The 19,433-nt window shown below is 45.2% G+C and overlaps 1 protein-coding gene across 1 annotated transcript; it reads left to right on the plus strand.

Moving 5' to 3' along the window:
• Window positions 1–47: 47 nt before the first annotated feature.
• Window positions 48–19,433, plus strand: AAGAB (alpha and gamma adaptin binding protein). The gene is made up of 10 exons (XM_086471907.1): window positions 48–123; window positions 7,657–7,847; window positions 8,401–8,497; window positions 9,259–9,348; window positions 11,707–11,790; window positions 16,474–16,556; window positions 17,196–17,289; window positions 18,100–18,204; window positions 18,708–18,757; window positions 19,027–19,433. The coding sequence occupies exons 1-10, from the start codon at window positions 51–53 to the stop codon at window positions 19,102–19,104; spliced, it is 945 nt and encodes a 314-aa protein (XP_086328033.1). The 5' UTR covers window positions 48–50; the 3' UTR covers window positions 19,105–19,433.

The following is a 19,433-nucleotide window of genomic DNA, read 5'->3' on the forward strand; positions in this document are numbered from 1 at the left end:
CCCCACCGAGTGGTAGCGGCGGGGCCGGAAGGGGCGCGGCGGCGGGCGCCATGGCGGCGGCGGGGCCCTTCGCGCTGGTGACCAGCTGCGACGCCGGTTTCGCGGCCGAGGAGCTCGTCAAACGTGAGTCGTCCTCACCGCAGCGCGCTGCGGGGCCCGGGCGCCCTCAGCCGCGGGGCCCCGGCTCGCCCGCAACTGCAGGCCCCGGCCTGGCACCTCCTCGCTGCCAACCCGGGCCCTCAGGAGGAGCCCCCAGGGGTGGCCGGTCTCCCCCTCACGGATCGTCCCCGGGGAGGCCGCCCGGCCCCCTGCCTGCCCCCGGGGCTCTGGCGTTTAACCACCTGCCCTTGAAGAGGCCGGCAGAGGCCTCCTGATTGCTTGAAGGAAATACGGTAATACGGTATTTAAGAGGGACGGCGCAGAGCCGCGGGTGGCGCGGTTTGCCCCCTCAGAGACCAAGGAGCAGCAGTGCCGCCACCACAGCCCACAGAAGAGGGGGGAAAAAAAAAAAAAAAAAAAAAAAAAGGAAGCCCCACATCCCAAAATGCTTTGCTACCCACTGGCCACTTGCCGTGCCTTAAGTGTGAATAAACCGTCCTAAATTATGGCCTGGATGAAATAATTTGAGAACCGCGTTGAGACTCAATAAAAATACTACTTTGTTCAGTAACAGATGAACAGGTTTATGAGGCCATGAGTTTTGCTGCTGGCCATTCTGGCCATTCACACGTACAGTGCAAAAATGACCCTGTTTCACAGGGACATGTCAGTGGCCCAGATGGCCCCTAGGACAAGAGGGGGCCACCACAGCAACTGCCATGGCTCAGGAGTAATCGGCAAGGGGAAAACAAAGGCAGGCTAAATACCGACCCTCTGGTTTCATCCTTCCATTAAAGAAGCAAAGAGACTATCTTGGACCTTAAGGATGGTAGAATTCCTAGAATTCCTGGTGGGTCTGAACTCTTGCTTCACTTCGGCTTGTTTTCATGCATTAGAGCATTTGTTGCCCTAATGCAGAAGCATAAAAGAGGGAAAGCTAAAAATATTCTTCCCTTCTGCAGTTGTCAGAATGGTAGATTACACTTAACTCCATATCAAATACACATAATTCATTCTGTAGGAAGTGGGACCCAGGTCCCCTTTTTATGGCTTGAAAAAGCAAACAGAAGAATAACACCTGATGGTAGAGAAAACTGGGGTGGAATTTTTAGTGATTCTGAAATCAAGGGGATTCCAGGAAGAAGCTGTTTAGCTCTTGGTGGTTTCGCTGTTACGGCTTGTTAGTACAGCCTTGGTTTTTAGGGAACTGTCATGAACAGTTTCATGTGCATACTAAGATGTGTAACTTAGACTCAACCCCTCTTCTAGATTGCTTTTTGGCTGTTTGGGCGAGATCTTGCCTAGGAGCCTAATAAAGCACAGGGCTGCCCCTAGGGACTGGCTCCAGCCACCTCAGTAAACCACATTTTGAAGCAAGAACAACAGTACAAGGTCTGCATTCAGAGGCTACTCTGTCAAAGCAGCAGGGTTGATAACTGGATTTTTTAAGGATTCCATACCAAAGAATATTATTATTGGTTGTTGCTTATTTTTAAGGAAGGTATAAGCAAATTAGAAGGAATTATTCAAGCTTCCTGTAGGTTTCCTTTGATTCTTTTTCATAGTGAAATTAAACAAGTGAAAAAGGAAGGTGAGCAAAAAGCTTCATAGAAAGGCTATTTAGTCTGAGAAAGTCTTAAAATTTAAACTTAAGGGTTTTTTTTTTAAATAGTACTCACTTTGAAGTGTCCAGGCTTCCACTGTTTTCCAGTACCAAAACTGGAGTCTTTGTGTCCTCCGATTGGGGTTGCTTCAACAAAAGGCAGGAAAATCTTTCTGAAAGAAAGATGGTCATTCACTAAAATAAATACCATGAGAATTTTAAGTTCCTGCTTTGTGTAACAAGTGAAGTTACGTCAGATCCAGAAACAGAAGCAGAACAAACATTGTAAAACATTCAAGGACATACCCATGAGGGCAGGGTACCCGTCGGGGGGCTGCAGTAGGCTGCGCTGAGGGATTTCAGTGGTTTGAAACAAAATGCTGGTGCAGCTCTTAGAACTTCTGCTTTTACCGCGTGGCAGTGTCACATCAGATTAAAGGCATTATTTGATAATGGTTTAGCTCGATGCCGAGAACAAGACCATTACATGAGCACCTCTGAGGCAGCGCAGGGTTTGAGATCCAGTATGCATGGTTAAATATGCCGTTAAATACGGTGTTGGGTGGAGGATCCAAATAGCAGTTGGGTTTTGAGGCTAGAACAGAAACATGAAAGAAAGCCCTTAGCACAGTTATCACTATTTTTGCCCGGTGTTGCTGGGTTTCCCCGGTACGTGCTCTTTGGAGGCAAACCTGGCTTGTAAGGAGAAAGAGGCTGCTTAGAGTGTTCACTGTTAAATATACAAACTCATTTCTCCTGCTGCCTCCCAGGCTAACGACAAGGCTTTTTCCAGTGTTTTTGTCCTGTTAAGTAGGAAATGGCTTGAGGATGAGAAGAATACTGTGGTACATTTGCTAGATACATGTTTAATCTTGCAAGTTTCTGTGGGATACCCTGAACGCTTTATTTCCTTAGATACTGTGGCGAAACAAAGCTGTTTCAAATGCACGCAGTAGAATTGGCCAGTCTCTTGGATATATTTATCACAAATTAAAATGGCAAATAAGATTGGTTTAGTTTTTAAAAATGCTGGCCAACAAATACATACTGTCTGATGTTATTCCCCCCCCTTTTTTTTTGACTGTTTATCACTCCCCTCCTCCTTCACAGCATATTTTTGAGTTCTCTACTCCTTGTGTAATTTGCAGGATTATTTTTTTGATGGTGTATTCCACCAGGTGGCTCTCAAGACCCGGAATGTGAGAACTACTTGGTGTACCTACCAACTAAGAGGACTTGAGATCATTCAAGGCACTGCAGAAGACTGAATTATGTTCTTACAGCATGTATTCAATCTGAAAAACATTAGGAAGAGTGATCAATACCTTATCCCTTTGGGAAACAAAAAACCTGCAAAGAGGAGTTGTAATGGCTTTGAAAAAGATATTCTTGTTAAACACACAATATGGTAGAAGTGCTTACACACCAGTTGGGTATTAGAGAACAGGGAACGCTGCTGCAAGTGGCAAGAGATCTGCATCTGGCTGTTTGATTATTATTCAGCTCTTTTCTGAAGAGTTATTTCTGGTCTCCAGGTCTCCTTTTGAAAAAGTATGTGCTGCCTTGCACTTACAGAATACTTACGGAGGCTCCGTATTACAGAGCAGGAATGGATGTGAGGTTTAACAGTTCTGCAGTGTCCTCTTCCTTGTCTTCTGAACCGTTGTTTAATTTACCTTATCTGTATGTGGGCTCATGAAATTAAAAGTCAACACTTCTAGATCAGTAAAATGAGCAAACCTTCATGTAAATAGATAGCTGAAATTAATTTTCAAAAGTATTGGTTAGAATTTTGTCCGATTTATCAAAAATTATAGATACTTGTGAGTAAAGAAAGGACACAACTAACAAATTTGCTGAAAAATGTGAGCTGCTGACTTCCTGGAAGTAAAAAAAAAAAAAAAACCAACAACCAAACCTTTTCCTCTGGACAGATTTCCACACAAGTTTTGAAGTTCATTTTGCTGCATGATACCAGTCACTATCAGTTACTGGACTGAGCCATGAACTGATCTCACGTGTCAGTTGCTGTTGTGTTCTTAAATGGTTTTCTGATAGAAAAATAGGCAACGTGAGTCATGAACTGGGATAAACTGGAGGAAGAGGATTGTCCGTGTCCCACAAATGCAATCTTAGTGTAGGGGGGCGTTAGTACAGGGGCCTTGGAGGTTGCATGCCTGAGTGATGCCAATGTACACAGGAGGTAATGACCCAAGGATGATACTGGAGCTGGCTTAGAAATGGCCTGTTTGGTCCCAAGCCTCAAATAATTAAGTGGAGAAAAAGCTTCTACTGCTCCAAAGAGCTTTTATATAGAAGCATGGGACACCGAAATATTCTTAATTAGAATTCAGCAGGTATTGGTAATATTGTAAATGTTATTTCAGTAAAATAAGCATCCAGCATTAGTAGTTGCAGCATTTCTTAGAGGACCTTGAACCCTAAATTGTGTTTTGAATGACACTAAGCAACGTTCCTTTTGTGGCGTGAACTTTTCCATGCGTGTTTTTAGTCCTTTTTAATGGTGATGCATTTGGAGTCTGTTTGCATTCCTGTCATCCAAACAAGCCACTTCTGCTCTATGAAAAGGCAGGCTAATTAAGTCAGCCCAGTAGGCCTGCCTACTGTTGTGGTCAAAGAGTGACTCAGTTGGTTTTCCAGGCTCTTTGGATGGCAAACCACTGACACTTTCAATGGCTGAGGAGTTTAAATTTAAACATGAGTAACTCACTAGAGATAAGTTTGACAAGCCACCTCCTTTTGCCATATTAATTTTCTAGAAGTTTTGTCTCTATCCAAATAAAGCTCAACAGGGTTTTTTCTGATGAATATTCTCTAAATTGGATATGAGCTATCCTGGCTGAGTTTACCTTTCTCATTAAAATACCAGGCTGTCTTGGAAAGACGTTTCTGGACTCTGGAAGTGGCACATGTAATCCTTAAAACTAGTTCCAACATGGAATATATCCTTGACAACTCAGTTGGGAGATGCAGTGTGTATTGCTTTTGTAGTCTCTGCTTGTTTACTCTAAAGGCCAAAACCTAATTGGCCTCAGTGACTTTTGTGGAAGAGAACTATTCACAAATGCCCAAACCGCGTTTGGTTTCCTGCCATGAGTAATCAGGCTGCTTTGCAGTCATTAGTTACAGCCCCACACAGGCTGAGCCATACAGGGCTGAACCCTTTCAGAAGGCTCCTGCAGTCCTTGGAGTTTAGTGGGCAACATCCATTTTTACTGGGAGAGAAATTTCACAGGGGATTGGCAGAATCCCTTTGGACGAATGATGGGCAATCAGCAGCACAATGGGATGAAAGCCGACTGCTTGAAATACAGGAACAAGTAGCATGTGATAGGAAATGGGACACGTCCTCATTCTTCTACCAGTACTTTGAGGCCGAAATTTGTCCATGAACTCTTTTGTAAGGAAAAAAAAAAAATCACTTACAAAGCAAATGTGAAAGTTCCTTCATACCAGCTTTTGAAAATCTTTTAATAAAAGTTCTTTCCTTTTCTATTCATGCTAGGGTGGCTATCTCCACCGAAGTGGCTTTTGAGCTGCCTCTCCTCACCTCATTTTCCACATTTTGGCTTTCTGAGTCTTATTGCAGATTTTCTGGGTTTCAGTAATTTCTACAGGCTCCTTTATTCTTAGCATCTTGTGGCACTGACTTGCAATTCTGTTAGCTTAGAATGGTCTTCATTTCTTTAACTGGCAAAACTCTAGTGAGGGAAATTTATAGCATATTTTATGGTGCATTCAAAACCTCCAAACAAAACATCTGGTTTCCAGGGCAGAGAATTAAGATTATGCCTGCATTTGAAAAGCTAGGCAACAGATAGTTCTGGAAAGAAAAGGCATCCCTGTGTTTTGGACATGCACAGTGACATTGTCACTCATCCAGAACATCTGTTCTAACCGATTTCCTCTCCCAGCTGCTGGACTTTTGTCACATTATACCCAAGCAGAGTGAAAACTACCTCCATCGGCCCCAATGTCCATTTAAAAAACTCCTAGTCCAGTAGGAATGGGCCCATATTAAATATAATCCTGTTTACCAAAGATACCAAATTAAATTATACCATGTATAACACTTAACTAGGCATTCTTAAAGCTCCTGTTTTATCGCAGAAAAAAAGTTTGTCATCTGCCAAAATGCCTTTATTACACTAGAATAGGTCCATGAAAGCTAGAGATTTTGTAAAGCAACGTACTGTCATTTGATGAGCTGCTTTACTAATTACTGGGGGGGGGGGGGGGGTGAGGAAGAGTAGACTTGATGTATTTGTGCAGCTTAAATGGGTAGGTTGGGTTTAAAACATCACTGAAAAGCTATTCTCGTGTTTCCCTGGAAGGTGGGTGCAAAGGTGTTTGCTTCGTGTCAGTAGAGCGTGGCATCAGCCGATGCAAAGAGGACAGAGATACCTGCTGCAGGCAAGCAGAGATCCACCTATACACATTTTTTGAGATACACATGGGAGATACACATGTATACAAATTTTTTTTTTTTATGAGATACACATGGGTGAACAGCCTCTATGTGCCACTGGAAGTGGTGTGTGCTGCTTAAGAGGGATTAAAAAAAAGCTGTGAAAGAATGAAAATCTTCCAGGATCACCGATTTTGGTTAGCTGTGTTGGTAATCTCTTCCATGTTTATATGAACACGCTGGTGCTCTGAGAATCCAAAGTTCAGAACCAAGGTTTGTTTGGTGTTGACTCAGTATCGCCATCCCCCACCCCAAGGTGACACGGATAGTCTTATTGCAGACTGGTTTCTGGCTGAAGACAGATTACTCTGAAAACCATTGTTACCCAAAATAAAAAGTCAGACTTTAACCTGGAAAAAAAAAACCCTGTAGATGTGGCTTTTTTCAGAAACCCAGACAGGAGATTCCCTCCCAGGTTTCTGTTTCCAAGGTCAGATTTCTCTCTCCTCACTGCTGCAAGTAATCCCTGATTTCAAGCTCTCCTCTGTGCTGCCACGTGCACCATGCTCCTTCACCACTTAGATCTCTGACTTTGTGATTAGTTGCAAAAATCATTGCACCTTTCCATGGCAACCTTGGCCATGGGGTTTTCCTGCCTTTTTATTGGTAAGGTACAGATAATTTCAAACTCTCATCCAGACTATTTGGGGAACAGCTTGTTCCAGCATCTCCAGGAACTGCTTCTCAGTACCTTTAAAATATGACTTAAGATCTTTGCAAACCCATACACTTTATTTTTTATTTTTTTAATCTTCTGCTGCCCAAGGAAATTCTAGATGACTTTTTTAGCCGATTTTATATATAATTGACCTGTCTTTTAAAGCGTCCATGAGCTTGTCCTGCTTGAACAAGATATTGTGCCCTTTCCAGCGAGGTGTAGATGGGATGCTCTGCTACTAGCAGTAACTCAGCTCCACCAGGTGGCTGTCATGCTATGAGAGCATGCCCGGCGAAGGGCAGTGTTCAACCTTATCAAAGCACTGCCTTGGATTTTAATTGTCAAACTCCTACATGGAATTTAATGGGAATTACAACTGAATTGTAGTAACTTGGTTTATTTCCTCATTAGTTACCTTCAGGTTTTTGTCACAGTCAAACAGTTCTTTACATCTGAATGAGCATGCAAGGTTTGTTTCAGCTGTAATAAAGTCTAGGTATTCTCTCCGTGCATCCTGTTTACAGGTGGGGAGTTTGAGGCTAACACTTTACAAGGCTTTTCCGGGAATAAAGGAAAAGCTTCTGTACCCTATTTTATTTTGAAAGCTAGAAACTAAACTCTTTTGAAAGCTGAATAACAAGGACAGAGTAACAAATTGAGTTTGAATTTTTAAAGAACTTAAATATATGCTCTTCTATTATAGCAAATAAAGGTGGCTCTGTATTGGCCTTGGACCAAGCTTCTTTAGACAAATTATTACCTTGATGCTGGTTTTATCGCCTGTCTCATTCATTCTCTTTTACACAGGTATCACAGGAAAAGATGACCTTACTGTGAGTGCAACTGCCAGTGGAAGAGTGAATTTTTACCCCTGGACAATAGATAATAAATATTACTCTGCAGATATTCACCTCTGTGTAGTACCAAACACATTACTTGTTACTGGAGATATTGCTGAGTCTGTGCAAGCATTTGTTGTGTACTTCGACAGTACAATAGTAAGACTCTTCTGCATCATTATATTGCCTTATCTGTATGATATCAGTGCCTTATCACAGCGATAACCACAAGCTATGTTCTCTTCATCTTGTGCCATCCATTCCTTTTGGGCTGTTCTATTAATTGGCAGGAGATCAATATTAAATTATGCCTGTTAATGATGGAAGCAGTTTCCTTCCCTTTTAATATTATACTCCAGCTGAAAGAGAGATTTTCAGGATGCAAATATGCCTCTAAGTCAGGCAAACCCTCCTCCAGGCCACCGCCTCTGACTTTACTCCTACCTGATGCTAGTTCAGAAAGGCTGCTTTAGGACAGCCCAGAATGGGGGAGCTAAACACAAGATTCAGCACTGTAATTTTACCTGAAATTGTTTCTGCCAAGCTGACAGCAGAGAAAGTGGGGCTTAGCACAAGCCAGAAAGATTCAGAGACAAAAAAACCCCAATATTCACTTTGTTCTAATACTGTTAATGATTTAAAAGTAGTTTAAAAACTGAAGTATTTGGGGATGTATTCCGAAGAACTCTTTCTTTTTCCCTCCCCGCTTTAGAAATCTGGACTTGACAGTGTCTCTGAGTGGCTTCCCCTGACAGAAGAGTGGTTACCAGAAGTCATGATCCTGGTTTGTAACAGAGTGTCCGAAAACGGTATGAAACCCCAAGAAGTTCCATACTGACTTGGAGTTGCTAACCTTGCGTAATAATTTATTTTCTGGTTAAATCAGCACAATTGTTTCTCAAACTATCGGTTTCAGACTGGGCTTGGGCTTTGATTGAGAAGAGCCAGGTTACTCTCGTGACCAGGAGCAGAAGTCTTAAGCTAGTTGTGGTTAAAACCATATCGGAACTTTACAGCCTGGCTTAAAGCGAGCTCTGTGTGTCCCACTCTTAGTGTGCCAGCACACACTGCAAGGTGACTACAAAGGCATTCCTATTACTGGCTGTGCATCATCCTCTCCGATGAAGATGAGGATGACTGTTGGTTTCTTAGCTACAGTGGAAAGTTCTTTCACCTTTTTTGACCACGTGGACATGAGATAGGCATGTTTGCTTTCGTTCTAGGTTAGTATGTGCAATCCAACAGCAGGCTGTAAGGTGCAGAGTATCTGAGTTCATATCCAAACCTAGAGTTAACAGAAGTCCTCATTCACTGTGGCACTTCACTTGCATTTCCCTGCAAGTGCCCACTGCAAAACCATTTGATTTCATGACTTTTGGGAAAAAAAAAGGAGTTTGAGAGGTTTTGGAATCAAATTCAAAGTGAATGGAGGACCCACACTAGCTATTTTTCCCCATACAATCCAGAATAAGCAAGCAACTTTGAGGGAATAAAATGTAGCAGAGAGTCAGCTGCTGATATTGGTCTCAGATGTGTGTGTTTAGTACCTGTTTTTGTCTCCCCACTTTAGGTGTTAGCAGACAGAAGGCTCAAGAGTGGTGCATCAAGCATGGCTTTGAACTGGTAGAACTGAGCCCTGAGGAACTGCCTGACGAAGATGGTAGGACTGCTACTTCTGCTTTAGTTTTCAGAATGAAAGAGCACACCAAAATATCTTGTAAAGAATTGCAAGGGGCATAACTTGATGGGCGACATGATTACAGCATGGAATGCTCCCAGTTGCGGAGGCTTAGTCTCATCTATAAAAGGTCAGGAGGAGGAGGTTGTTTCCTCCAAGAAATTCCATTTGTCTCCTCCCAAATACAGCTGCTGTTTATATAGCACCTACATAAAAATAATATCTGATCCTTTTTCTGGCGCTAGTCCTAGGACTGTATTGATAGATTAGAAACATTTATATTCCACTTTGGAAAGAAACCTACAAAACAAGAACCAGAAAGATGCACAAGGGAAGAAAATTCTTTGCCTTTTTTTAAAAAGACCTCAAAAACTATTGTACGTACCAAAAGAAGGTAGACATTATTCAAACAGTGACACGATAGGCTGGAAAGGACAGATCGTTAAAAACATTTCCGAATAGCGTGTGCTGTTACACAGGAAATAAACCAGTTTCAAAATCACTGGCTGACCATATGTTTAACTTGAAAAAAACCCATTAAGCGAAGTCAGAAGTGTGATGTTCCACTCCTGAAGTGTGACTGTGCACTTCCTGACAGCCTTATCAGCCTCAGCCTTACCTCCTCAGCTCAGCCATACAAAGAAATGTGTTTACATCTGACCTCTGTAGAGCCAAAATTAGATAACCAGCTCCATTTCCAGGCGTGAGTGGAATTGGTTGCTAACCTTTGCTCCATCTGGGGTTCACCAAGTACATCGCTGTCACCAAAAATAATTTTAGGCTAAAGGTCTTCTAAGGTAGAACTCAGGTTCCTGCCCCTGCCCCCTTTAAAGGCCTAGCCTGAAATTGCATCTGGAGTAGCTAAGAGCCCCCCTCCTCCCACTGCCATGTCTTTCAAGATGCATTTCTTTGTGGCACTTGGTTAGGCAGGGAGGGAGGGATACACAAATTTCCAATTTATAGAAGCCAGAAAAATGGGAGTTTTGTACCCCTTAGAATAAAGTTCTCTCATTAAGTGCTTTAAGAGGAAGTACTAGTAACAAAGTCAAGGTGGTTTTCTTTACTATGGAATAATTGTAAAGAACAAGCTATGCACTATTTAAATAATCCAAGTAACGGGAATAACAACAACTCAGGATGTTACTCTTCGGAGTATTAAGGTACATGTTCTTTCCTGGGGTTTTTAATACGGTAGTTGGTTCACTGTGACTCATGCACAGGAGGAAGTGTATTCCAGTGAGCAAGGTATTCACGCCATAAACATGCCCTGTGAATTACTTACACAAGATAAAATGGATGCAGCAAACATACTGGGCCAATACCCATTTAAAAATGACGACATTCCTGGCAGCTCATCACGAGTGAGCTGGAGCTCTCGCTGTGGCTGCAGGGTCGGTCAGCTGTTGGTGCGTCAAGGACGAGAGCTCTAGGCTGAGACTGTTGGTGAGGGCTCCGATACAAAACCAAACAGCGTCAGAGAGGGCAAAATATTTGCTCTAAGGGGTCATAGACAGCTTTGGATTCATTTTTAAAGGCAGTTTCAATGAGCCCACCTGTCCCTGAGTCACCCTGGAAGAGTTTGGTTTGTAAGCAGCCACATTTTTGTAGCCCAAAGGTTGTTGGTTCCCCCCCGCCCGTTGCTTTGTGAGACCTGCACAAACAAGGGAAGCTGACTAAACTGAGGAAGTGGGAAACCTGACTTTATACAAAGTGGTGTCCGATCTGCTCAGTAAATAAGGTGAAGTCCCAATAATGCTTTCCATAGTCTTTCCAGTTACTGGAAGTCAGAGGATTACTGGAACATGTGGAGTTAGATGCTGCGGAGATAGCTTTACAATGATCATTTTCATTTTTAAACAAGCATCAGAGCTCTTTGAGTGGTTGTCTGAAGTTCTTTACTTCCTAAAAGAAGGCAAAGCGGTTCTAGCATCTCTCTGTATGCCCTACAGCACTCTGAAAAGAGCTTGGGGTAAGAGATGCTTTGCTTTCAACAGCAACTTAAAAATTGTCCATTACTATTACATGTACTAGCGCGTTCCTTAACAACGTAGGCCTCGTGCTAGATATTTAACAAAACCCCACTCAGGATTTAGATCTCTCTACAAAGGCTGAGGGCTCAGAGTTCGTCATACCTGGAAGCCTAGGCCAAGAAGTGAGGCAGGAACTGAGATTTGCTTGGCCTCTCGTGAAGCAAAGGCAAGAAATCTGTGTTTCCTAACAAGGGAAGTCACGTATACCCATTGCTGTAAGACAGGACAGGCGGTCAGACACACCCCCCCCTTCCTGCTTTCAGGCAGGTCAGAGTTTTTGGTCCAATAACATCTCTGTCTTTCGGTTTAGATGATTTTCCAGAGTCCACTGGAGTGAAACGAATTGTCCAAGCCTTGAATGCCAACGTGTGGTCCAACGTGGTCATGAAGAGCGGTACGTAACGCCGGTTCCTCTTGCATCAATCCCGAGCAATGCAAGGCCGGGAGGGCTTAGTGGTTTTAGCCAAGTCTAAACCGAGCAGCTACAGTGCTGCTGCCACTGCATCAGCACAGGGAGAGCCAGAGCACTCTGCAGCCTTTCCCGTGGAGCAGTGGGGTTTGGGGTGTTGCTTTCGTCGTCCCTTGATGCACAGAGACACTTAAAGGCAACGGGTGAGATTTATCCCTGTTCCTCTGTACTTTTAGCTCGCTTTCTACCCATAACTTGAGTGAAATATTCCACCAACTCTTCAAGTTTTAATGGAATATGAAAGCTTGTTCCACCAAACTCTAGCAGCAAATAGCTAGTCGTTATCAGCCTGGTCTAAAAACTAGTACATCGCTTAATGTAGAAGTAGTAAGTGTTAGATTCCAAATTTGTTACTCTTTTTGAAAAAATATTTGAAACAGGGATGAGAAGAGCAAGTGCTGAGATGAGTTTTGGCAAAGAAGTGATTTCAAATCTCTGTTGAAGGACACGCTAAGTGCACCACGAGAAGGACAGTCCTCCCTACAGAAACCCTGCCGGAATACATGGAAACCACAGAAATTTTTGAGAACAGTGCAGGAAACTGGCAACACCAGATAATTTCCTGCAGATAACTGGTTATCAGGTGGAGTGAGGATTTTGGGAAAAAAACACTTTAGCTTTAGGCTGTGGCTAGCCCAGGGCTTTGCAAGCTTAGACACTTCCATTTCCTTGAAACCCCTGAGTTACCTTTCCAATGACACAAACCATTGCAGGAGATTTAGGAAGGTTAAACTCTTGTGGAGGGCTTGGCCTTACACTTCTTGTTCCACTAAGTCCCATCCCACCAGCAACCTCCCAACCTCTGTCTGCTCCCTGAGGCACAGTTTCCCAGTGTTCCAGCTTCTTCCTTCCTACGTCTTCTACCTGTGTGATGATTTCAAGCGCTGAGAGGCTTCTGCAAGTTCCTGTAACTGCAGGATGGTTACTGGGACTCAGTGGAACTAGGATGAGAGCTACTAAACTGATAATCTTTTTAATAAGTTTTTTTAAAGTAGCCTTTGAGTGTTTCTAATACCACATCAGAATGAGGTTAGGGTGGGTTCCAGCGTCATATAACCCTCCTCGAGAAACAGGCAGCCGTTTGAGATGGTGTAAAGTTATCTCATTAGTGCTAAACCAGTTGCCTTAGCAGCCTGTTTGCTGCGTTTGACAGCTGCCACGTGACAGCAGAACAGAACTTAGTCACATGTTCAGCTCTTTGGGGGGGGGGGGGGGGGGGGGGGAATTCCTGCACATCATTAGTGTGTTCTGTAAAGGTCAGACCCCAGTAAAATCCAGATTTTCTGTCTCCACAGTACAGAAAGCGCACAGCATCGAGGCGCGTTGCTACAAACCCCTCAGGAAGCGAGCTGTATTCGGAAGGTTGCTGCAGCCTGGCTGGGCCTTCAAAGGGAAAGGGTCGAGCTCAGTTTACTTAAAATAAGACTTTCTACAACCTGTAACATATCTTTTGTTTTGAACTTCCTCCTGCTCCTGGAAACTGGCTGCCATGCAAATTAAACTTGGTTTTTTCTACTGAATTACCTGTAATGCTGGCCTTTTAGAAACCCACACTTCATGTGAAGGTTTTTCATAGAGCATAAGATATTTGAGGAGCAGTAAATGCTTGTGGCACTGTTCAGCGTAGCCATCCAAAAGCCAGTGTTACAGCACTGCCCTACTTCAGCTATCTGCTTGTATGAGAATTTAAGTTTACAGGCAGAGCAGGAATGACTTTTTTCCAAATACAAGCATTAAACCCCCATTATTTTAAGGTCTTTCGTCTTAAACCCAAACACAAGCCTTCTAGAGCTGTGAAGTAGTTTTTTCACACACCTATTAGGAAAATCCTTGACTTTTTTTTCCCTCTAACCATTAAACACATTCATTCTTACACTGAGTCATAAAAATAGGTAATAAACATAACATAGATGAATTCCAAACGTTTTTACATCAAGTAATACCACATGCTGTGTCAGTGAATAAAGCAGCAGCGTCTCTCCTAGAACAAAACCAAACAGCCTTACCTGAGAGCCTCCAGAGGGTGGTTCCCTTTTGCAGGTGGTGTAAAGCTGTTGGTTCTGCAGGCCTCGGAGCTCTCCTCAGTCTGAGAATCAGGTGGGTTTCTTCCCCTGGTGCAGGAGAGCCCGAGTCATTCTCCAGCTGACCTCTTCCCCCCACAGAGGTAGCACACTGCTGTTGTCCTTAGCTGTCCCTCCAAGAGCAAAACTAATTGATTTTGGGGCTGAGAAGAGAGATAAGCCCTCTGAAAGAGGCCACTTCCCTGCTTAAATACGGGCTTCGGGACCCCAGCTGAGGCTGGTTACCTGGGGTGGGGCCAGTAATTAGCCTGGCTCCCTTGGCAAAGAATTAACCTGATTGAAGGAGCGTATTTAAACTTAGTTATTTAAACAAATGATGAATTTTGGCTTTTTAACTCCCAATTTCGTATGGAAGTGAGGATCACCACGTGTCAGCTAGAGCCGGGCGGTGGAGGAATAGTCGATACAGTCAGTGGAAAACGTTTTCCTGCGAAATGAGCCCCTCTGGCTCTCGAAGCCGTGCTGGAGCTCTGCAGCTATTGCTGAGCGACCCCTCCAGCGTCGTGCAGCCACCAGCCCTTACAATCAGTCGAGTGAGATAATTTTTGGCTTCGATGCTGTAAGAACACTGTGTGAGGCATCACCCACTTCCTGAACTGCACCCAGAAGTTGAAATAACTTTTAGCATTTCATAAAAAAGAGTTTACAGGGAGGCTTTTCCAAGGGTGTGCCTGCAGCCACGTGGTATGGCTGCCACCTCCCTAACCGCGGCTCCAGAATCCAACGGCTGCTTTTCCGAGAGCCCCGCTGTGGATTCCAGTTCTTTCTAACGGGGACAACATTTTGGAATGACGCTGGCGGAGGTTCTGTGTGTGTGGTGGGGCGGGGGGGGAGCTGGAGCCGCTGTCGTTCTGCTGGACAGGATGACCTCTAATCGTAGCTGCGCCCGAGCAGCGTGCTGAGGTCACTTCGCCCGCCCCTCGGCCACTGTGGGAACGTTCTCTCTCAAGTACGTTCTGGACCGTAATGTCCAGTCGAGCATCAGATGACTCAGGAATTGGCTCGACATCGAGCTTTACAGTTTCCCCAAGGACTTTTTTTTTTGCTCAGCCTGCGGGAACCGGGCGAGCTGCTCTGTCCTGGGTTGCCGGTCCCGCTCCGGTATCGCTCAGTACCTGTTCATTTGGCCGGCGGTCCTCAGGCGCCGCCACGTGTCGTGCGACTGCGCGTTTTTAAGGCGATTTATTCAGCTGGACTGATCTTTTCTTCCCCAACGGCTGGCGAGTGAGCTGTTAAAGCAGTGAAACTGTATAAACCAGAGCGCTGGGACAAACACCTGCTGGGGGGTGAGGGAGCACGGGGGGGGAGAAGGGGCTGGGGCCGGACACAGATTAGCCAAAGCACCCAGTGAGGAGTATTAAACAGGGCATGAGGGCTTAGTAATTCTCCAATGGGGGGGCGTGTTTACGTGGTTTCTATATAGCTGGTGGTTTTACTTACACAGTCAGCTCTTCGAAATGAAATTTTATGTAAACGGCCAGGAAATTTGGCATTAAGTGCATAAACCCGACATCATCTCAACCTCGGAGTCTAGAGCTTCGTTGTCAGTCTGATAACTTGGAACGCATTTTTTAAAAAAAAGGAACGTTAATCTTTTGTCTGGCACAAGTTCTTGTTTCCTGGCTATTTGTAGTACAACAACTTCACGTCATTTCTTTTTTTTTAGTTGACAAAATCGCTAAGATTTTTCAGAAAAATCTCCAGAGTCCCTTGTGAGGCTGCAAATATTTACTACTCCACGCAAGGCCAGCTGAAAACATGGCTTAGAAAAAAAGAAAAAAAAAATCGCCTCAGAAGATCACCTGTTACGCATATGTTTTTATTTTAAAAATAAAGCTTTAAAAATACAGTTAGTTTAATTTAAAAATACTGTGCTGCCTCTGCGAGGTGATTGCTTAGTTTTAGGGTTGAATTGCCTCTTTTTTTTTAGGTTGGGATTTTAAAATACCATGGAAACACGCAGTAAGTCAGCAGATGTGGAGAGCCCCAAGCACCTTGCGGGAACTTTGAGGGCTGGGTCCCTGCGTGAATTCTGAATTAGCTGTTTAAAACCTGCCTTGGCCACTGCTGCAGAGCTCAACCGGTCCAGCCAGCGCTGTGGGAGCGGGGGCACTTGCTGCATTTCCCGTGTCTGACCACGGGCTCGCTGCTGCTTCCCAAGGACGGCGAAAGCCGGTGCCGTGCCCGTCGGTGGCAGCCGACGCCGCTGCTGTCGTTCGAAAACCGCCTCGGTTGCAATCGGAGGAGATTTCCCAGACTGAATCCTAACAGAGGAATGACTTCAGATGAGAAAGAAAAAGATCTCACGTCTCTTGTGCCTTAGCTATTCCCCGACGGTACTACTTAGCAGTAAATGTTGTTAAAATAGTTTAAAAAAAGCTTAGACAATATGAAAAACTTCCGCTTTAAATATATTTCCAAGTGCACTGACGCAGTTTTACAGGGTGCTGCGTGTCTTCCCTGAAATATTCTCTATCCCATCTTGTTCCAGCCATTCCTTGTAACTCTGCATCTGTTTTGTTTTTAGACAGGACCCAGGGCTTCGGTCTCCTCAGTACCTTCGCGGGGGCCAACTGCAGCATCGGGTCGGAAGAGAACCCAGACACAGAAGTAAACAGTAATTCCTAGTCCTCGTTCTTTGCTCACGCTGTTTCTCGCGTCGCTCTTCCCTGTGGGGGTGGCGGTGGCTTCCTTTTTTCTTCCCCTCCTCTCTCCAGAGCTGCTTCGCAGCCCGTCGGAATGTATTTCAAAGGAAACATTGCTGAAGCCTGGAAAACCATCCGCGTTTTTCTTACCCATCCTCCTGAGACGGTTGTTCCTGGGAGGTGTCACCTCATTTTCAGGCTGTTGCCTCAGATTTTACCGGGAGACGGGCGATTCTGTGCTCAGTGTTGGGCGTTGATCACACTGACTTCAGCACCGTGTAAATCTTTTACCCCGGACAGCCCCCTGGAGCTGAGGAAAGACTCTTAAACGCTCCCTTCAAGGTGTTGTTTGTCATGACTACCCGAGAGCCGTGGTTTGTGCAAAACACAACCTGTCACTCGATAGTGTGGTTTAAAAACTAACACCCAGGCTGTCGGGGAAGGCCTTCGTGTGGCACCTCTGTATCCACGAGGTGCAGGTTTCGCACTAAGTGATAGTTAAAGCTTAATTTTTTTTAAGTCAACCCAGGAAGCACCTGATTTGCTGATGATGCTTTTTAGGTGCATTATCGGCCACTCTCCTATCTGTTTTGTTTCCTGCCAGTCCAATCCCCCGTCGGGAGACGGAGAAGAATCCCATTTGGCCGACAGAGAGGACGGAGCTGGCACCACCAGCCTGCAGCCTGACAGCGCGGCAGGTAAGCTCCCTCTCTGCCCGGCAGGGCTGGTGGAGCAGGCACCCCTGGCTGGGATGGTCCCGGAAAGCCACTGGCTTCTCCTCAATGAAAAGTAGGGCCCAGGCTTGCCAGAGCCAGCAGAGGCCAATTGTTTGGGCCTCAGGTGTTCTTGAAAACGTGGGCCTGAGTTTGGACAGGGCAGAGCCCCTGCAGCCCCACCCACGGGCAGAGATGGTTTCGTGAAATTCCCTGAGGCGCCTGGCGGGGGTGGTGGGTATCTCCAGGGGCGTCTTGGTGAGACTAAATCTTCAGGCTTTATGGCTGCAGAGAAGAATCATTACAGTTTGGTGCAGCAGGAGGTCAGGGAAGCACACTCGGCTTTGCGTCGCCCCTCAGAGGCTCACGTGTTTTAACCTGCAGGCCCTTAAATAATGGCAGCGTTCCAGGAGGTGGGGCTGTCTTCCGAGTTGTAGGGGGGAGCTCTTCTCGAGGTTGGGTGGTGGCAGCTGCGGCCTGAGCACCGTCTCATTACTCTTCAGTTTACGCTGTGGCTGTTCCTAGGCAGATCGTTTTGTAATAGGCAAGAACCCTTAAATATGGGATGAACTCAAAACCGCTCTTGCAGCGTAATGTATCAAAATTAATTACCACACGAGTCGTCCTAATGATCGATCAGTAAATGAAACATTTCTTTCCCTCCGGGGGGGGGGAGTGGGAATTTGCAAATGGGATTTGCAGAGGTTAAAATACTGTTTTATCAGAAAGGCTTTCGTACCTGCCGACAAACCAGACTGATTTACTCTAAACCACCCTCTATGCCTTTGGTTTCAGATGCCATGTTAGATATGGACATCCAAGAGTTAGCCAGCCTCACCACGAGAGACGGTGACCTGGAGAACTTCGAGAGGCTGTTTTCAAAGCTGAAAGAAATGAAAGGTAACGCGCCAGGGAGGGAGGGACGGAGCCAGGTCACCCCTACGAACCACAGCAAGGCGTGAAGGCCAGGCTGTGAGCTGGGCAGATTGTAACAGCATCCTGTTCTCCGAGGTTCTTTGTGGGTTCAGCTTTTCATCAATTAGCCCCTCAGCTTGCTAGCGCTCTTGAAGTAGCTGCTGCTCAGCTGACGGCTGTCACCCTGATTTTGTCCACCCTGAACTAATGTGACACTTTCACAAGAGGTTTTTGGGGTGTGGGGGGTTTTTTTTTTAGCTCTACACCATGTGCCAGTCTCGCAGGGTAAAGCTACGAGCATTTGAGATGCAATCCAGTGCGCTCGGAAGCGTCGGCTTGCTGCCGTTTGGGAATTGCCGTTGCTCTGAGATTCCTTCGTTACGCTCTTACACCAGTTCCGTGGTAGTCCCCTGAAACCAGCTGCAGGAGGCATTCCTCTCCCTGCTGGCTCCTGGGGCTGACAGCCTACGTCACGCTCTTTCCCACAGATAAAGCTGCGACGTTGCCTCATGAACAAAGAAAACTACACGCGGAAAAGGTGAGGTTTCGGAATTGGCGTTGAGATTGTTGAAAACGGGGGTTTCCTCCCTAAGCCGCGGTTGCTTCTCTGGTAGAGTCCCTGGGTTAAGAGCAGTAAGTGTTGAAGCTGCTTAACCTCGGGGGGGGGTGAGCCTCGTGCCTACCGACAGGGCTGCTAGATTCAGCTGCTGCTCAGCTGCCGGTTTTTTGGATGGTAAATGCAAAATCTTTGGGCGTTTAAGGGGAGTTTTTCGCCCTTTCCCATCTTTTTTTTTTTCCCACTGTTAGGTGGCCAAAGCGTTCTGGATGGCAATCGGGGGAGACAGAGACGAGATTGAAGGTCTCTCCTCGGATGAAGACAGCTGAGTTCTTCTGGAGCTGCAAGCTGTGAGCGGCAGAGCAAGCCTAAAAAGCGATTTTTCCCTGCAATGGTTATTGTGAAAAGCCCCCTTTAGCTTTAGTTGCTGTCTTTGCTTCAAGGGTTCTCTGTATCGTGGTCGTAAGTAACACATTCCACCACACCTCATGGTTACAGTGGTTTTGTCTGACGGTTCGTTTATCCTCTCAGAGACTTTCAGAAGGCGACGCATGCAGTTAAGAGGAAACAATCATTAGTTTCCGTTTTTCAAATTAACATTTGTATTGTTTCCTCCTTTGAGTTGAAATAAACCAATTTACTACCAGTTATCTTCCTA

Source organism: Leptosomus discolor, chromosome 11 (assembly GCF_034619465.1).
Source record: "Leptosomus discolor isolate bLepDis1 chromosome 11, bLepDis1.hap2, whole genome shotgun sequence".
NCBI classification, from domain to species: Eukaryota; Metazoa; Chordata; class Aves; order Leptosomiformes; family Leptosomidae; genus Leptosomus; species Leptosomus discolor.

Excerpts from the sequence above, each read along its gene's own strand:
- AAGAB (XM_086471907.1), top strand. The coding sequence starts at position 51 with ATGGCGGCGGCGGGGCCCTTCGCGCTGGTGACCAGCTGCGACGCCGGT. Across the intron at positions 7,848-8,400 it reads TGTACTTCGACAGTACAATA|AAATCTGGACTTGACAGTGT; the intron begins GTAAGACTCTTC and ends TCCCCGCTTTAG. Across the intron at positions 18,205-18,707 it reads AAAGCTGAAAGAAATGAAAG|ATAAAGCTGCGACGTTGCCT; the intron begins GTAACGCGCCAG and ends TCTTTCCCACAG.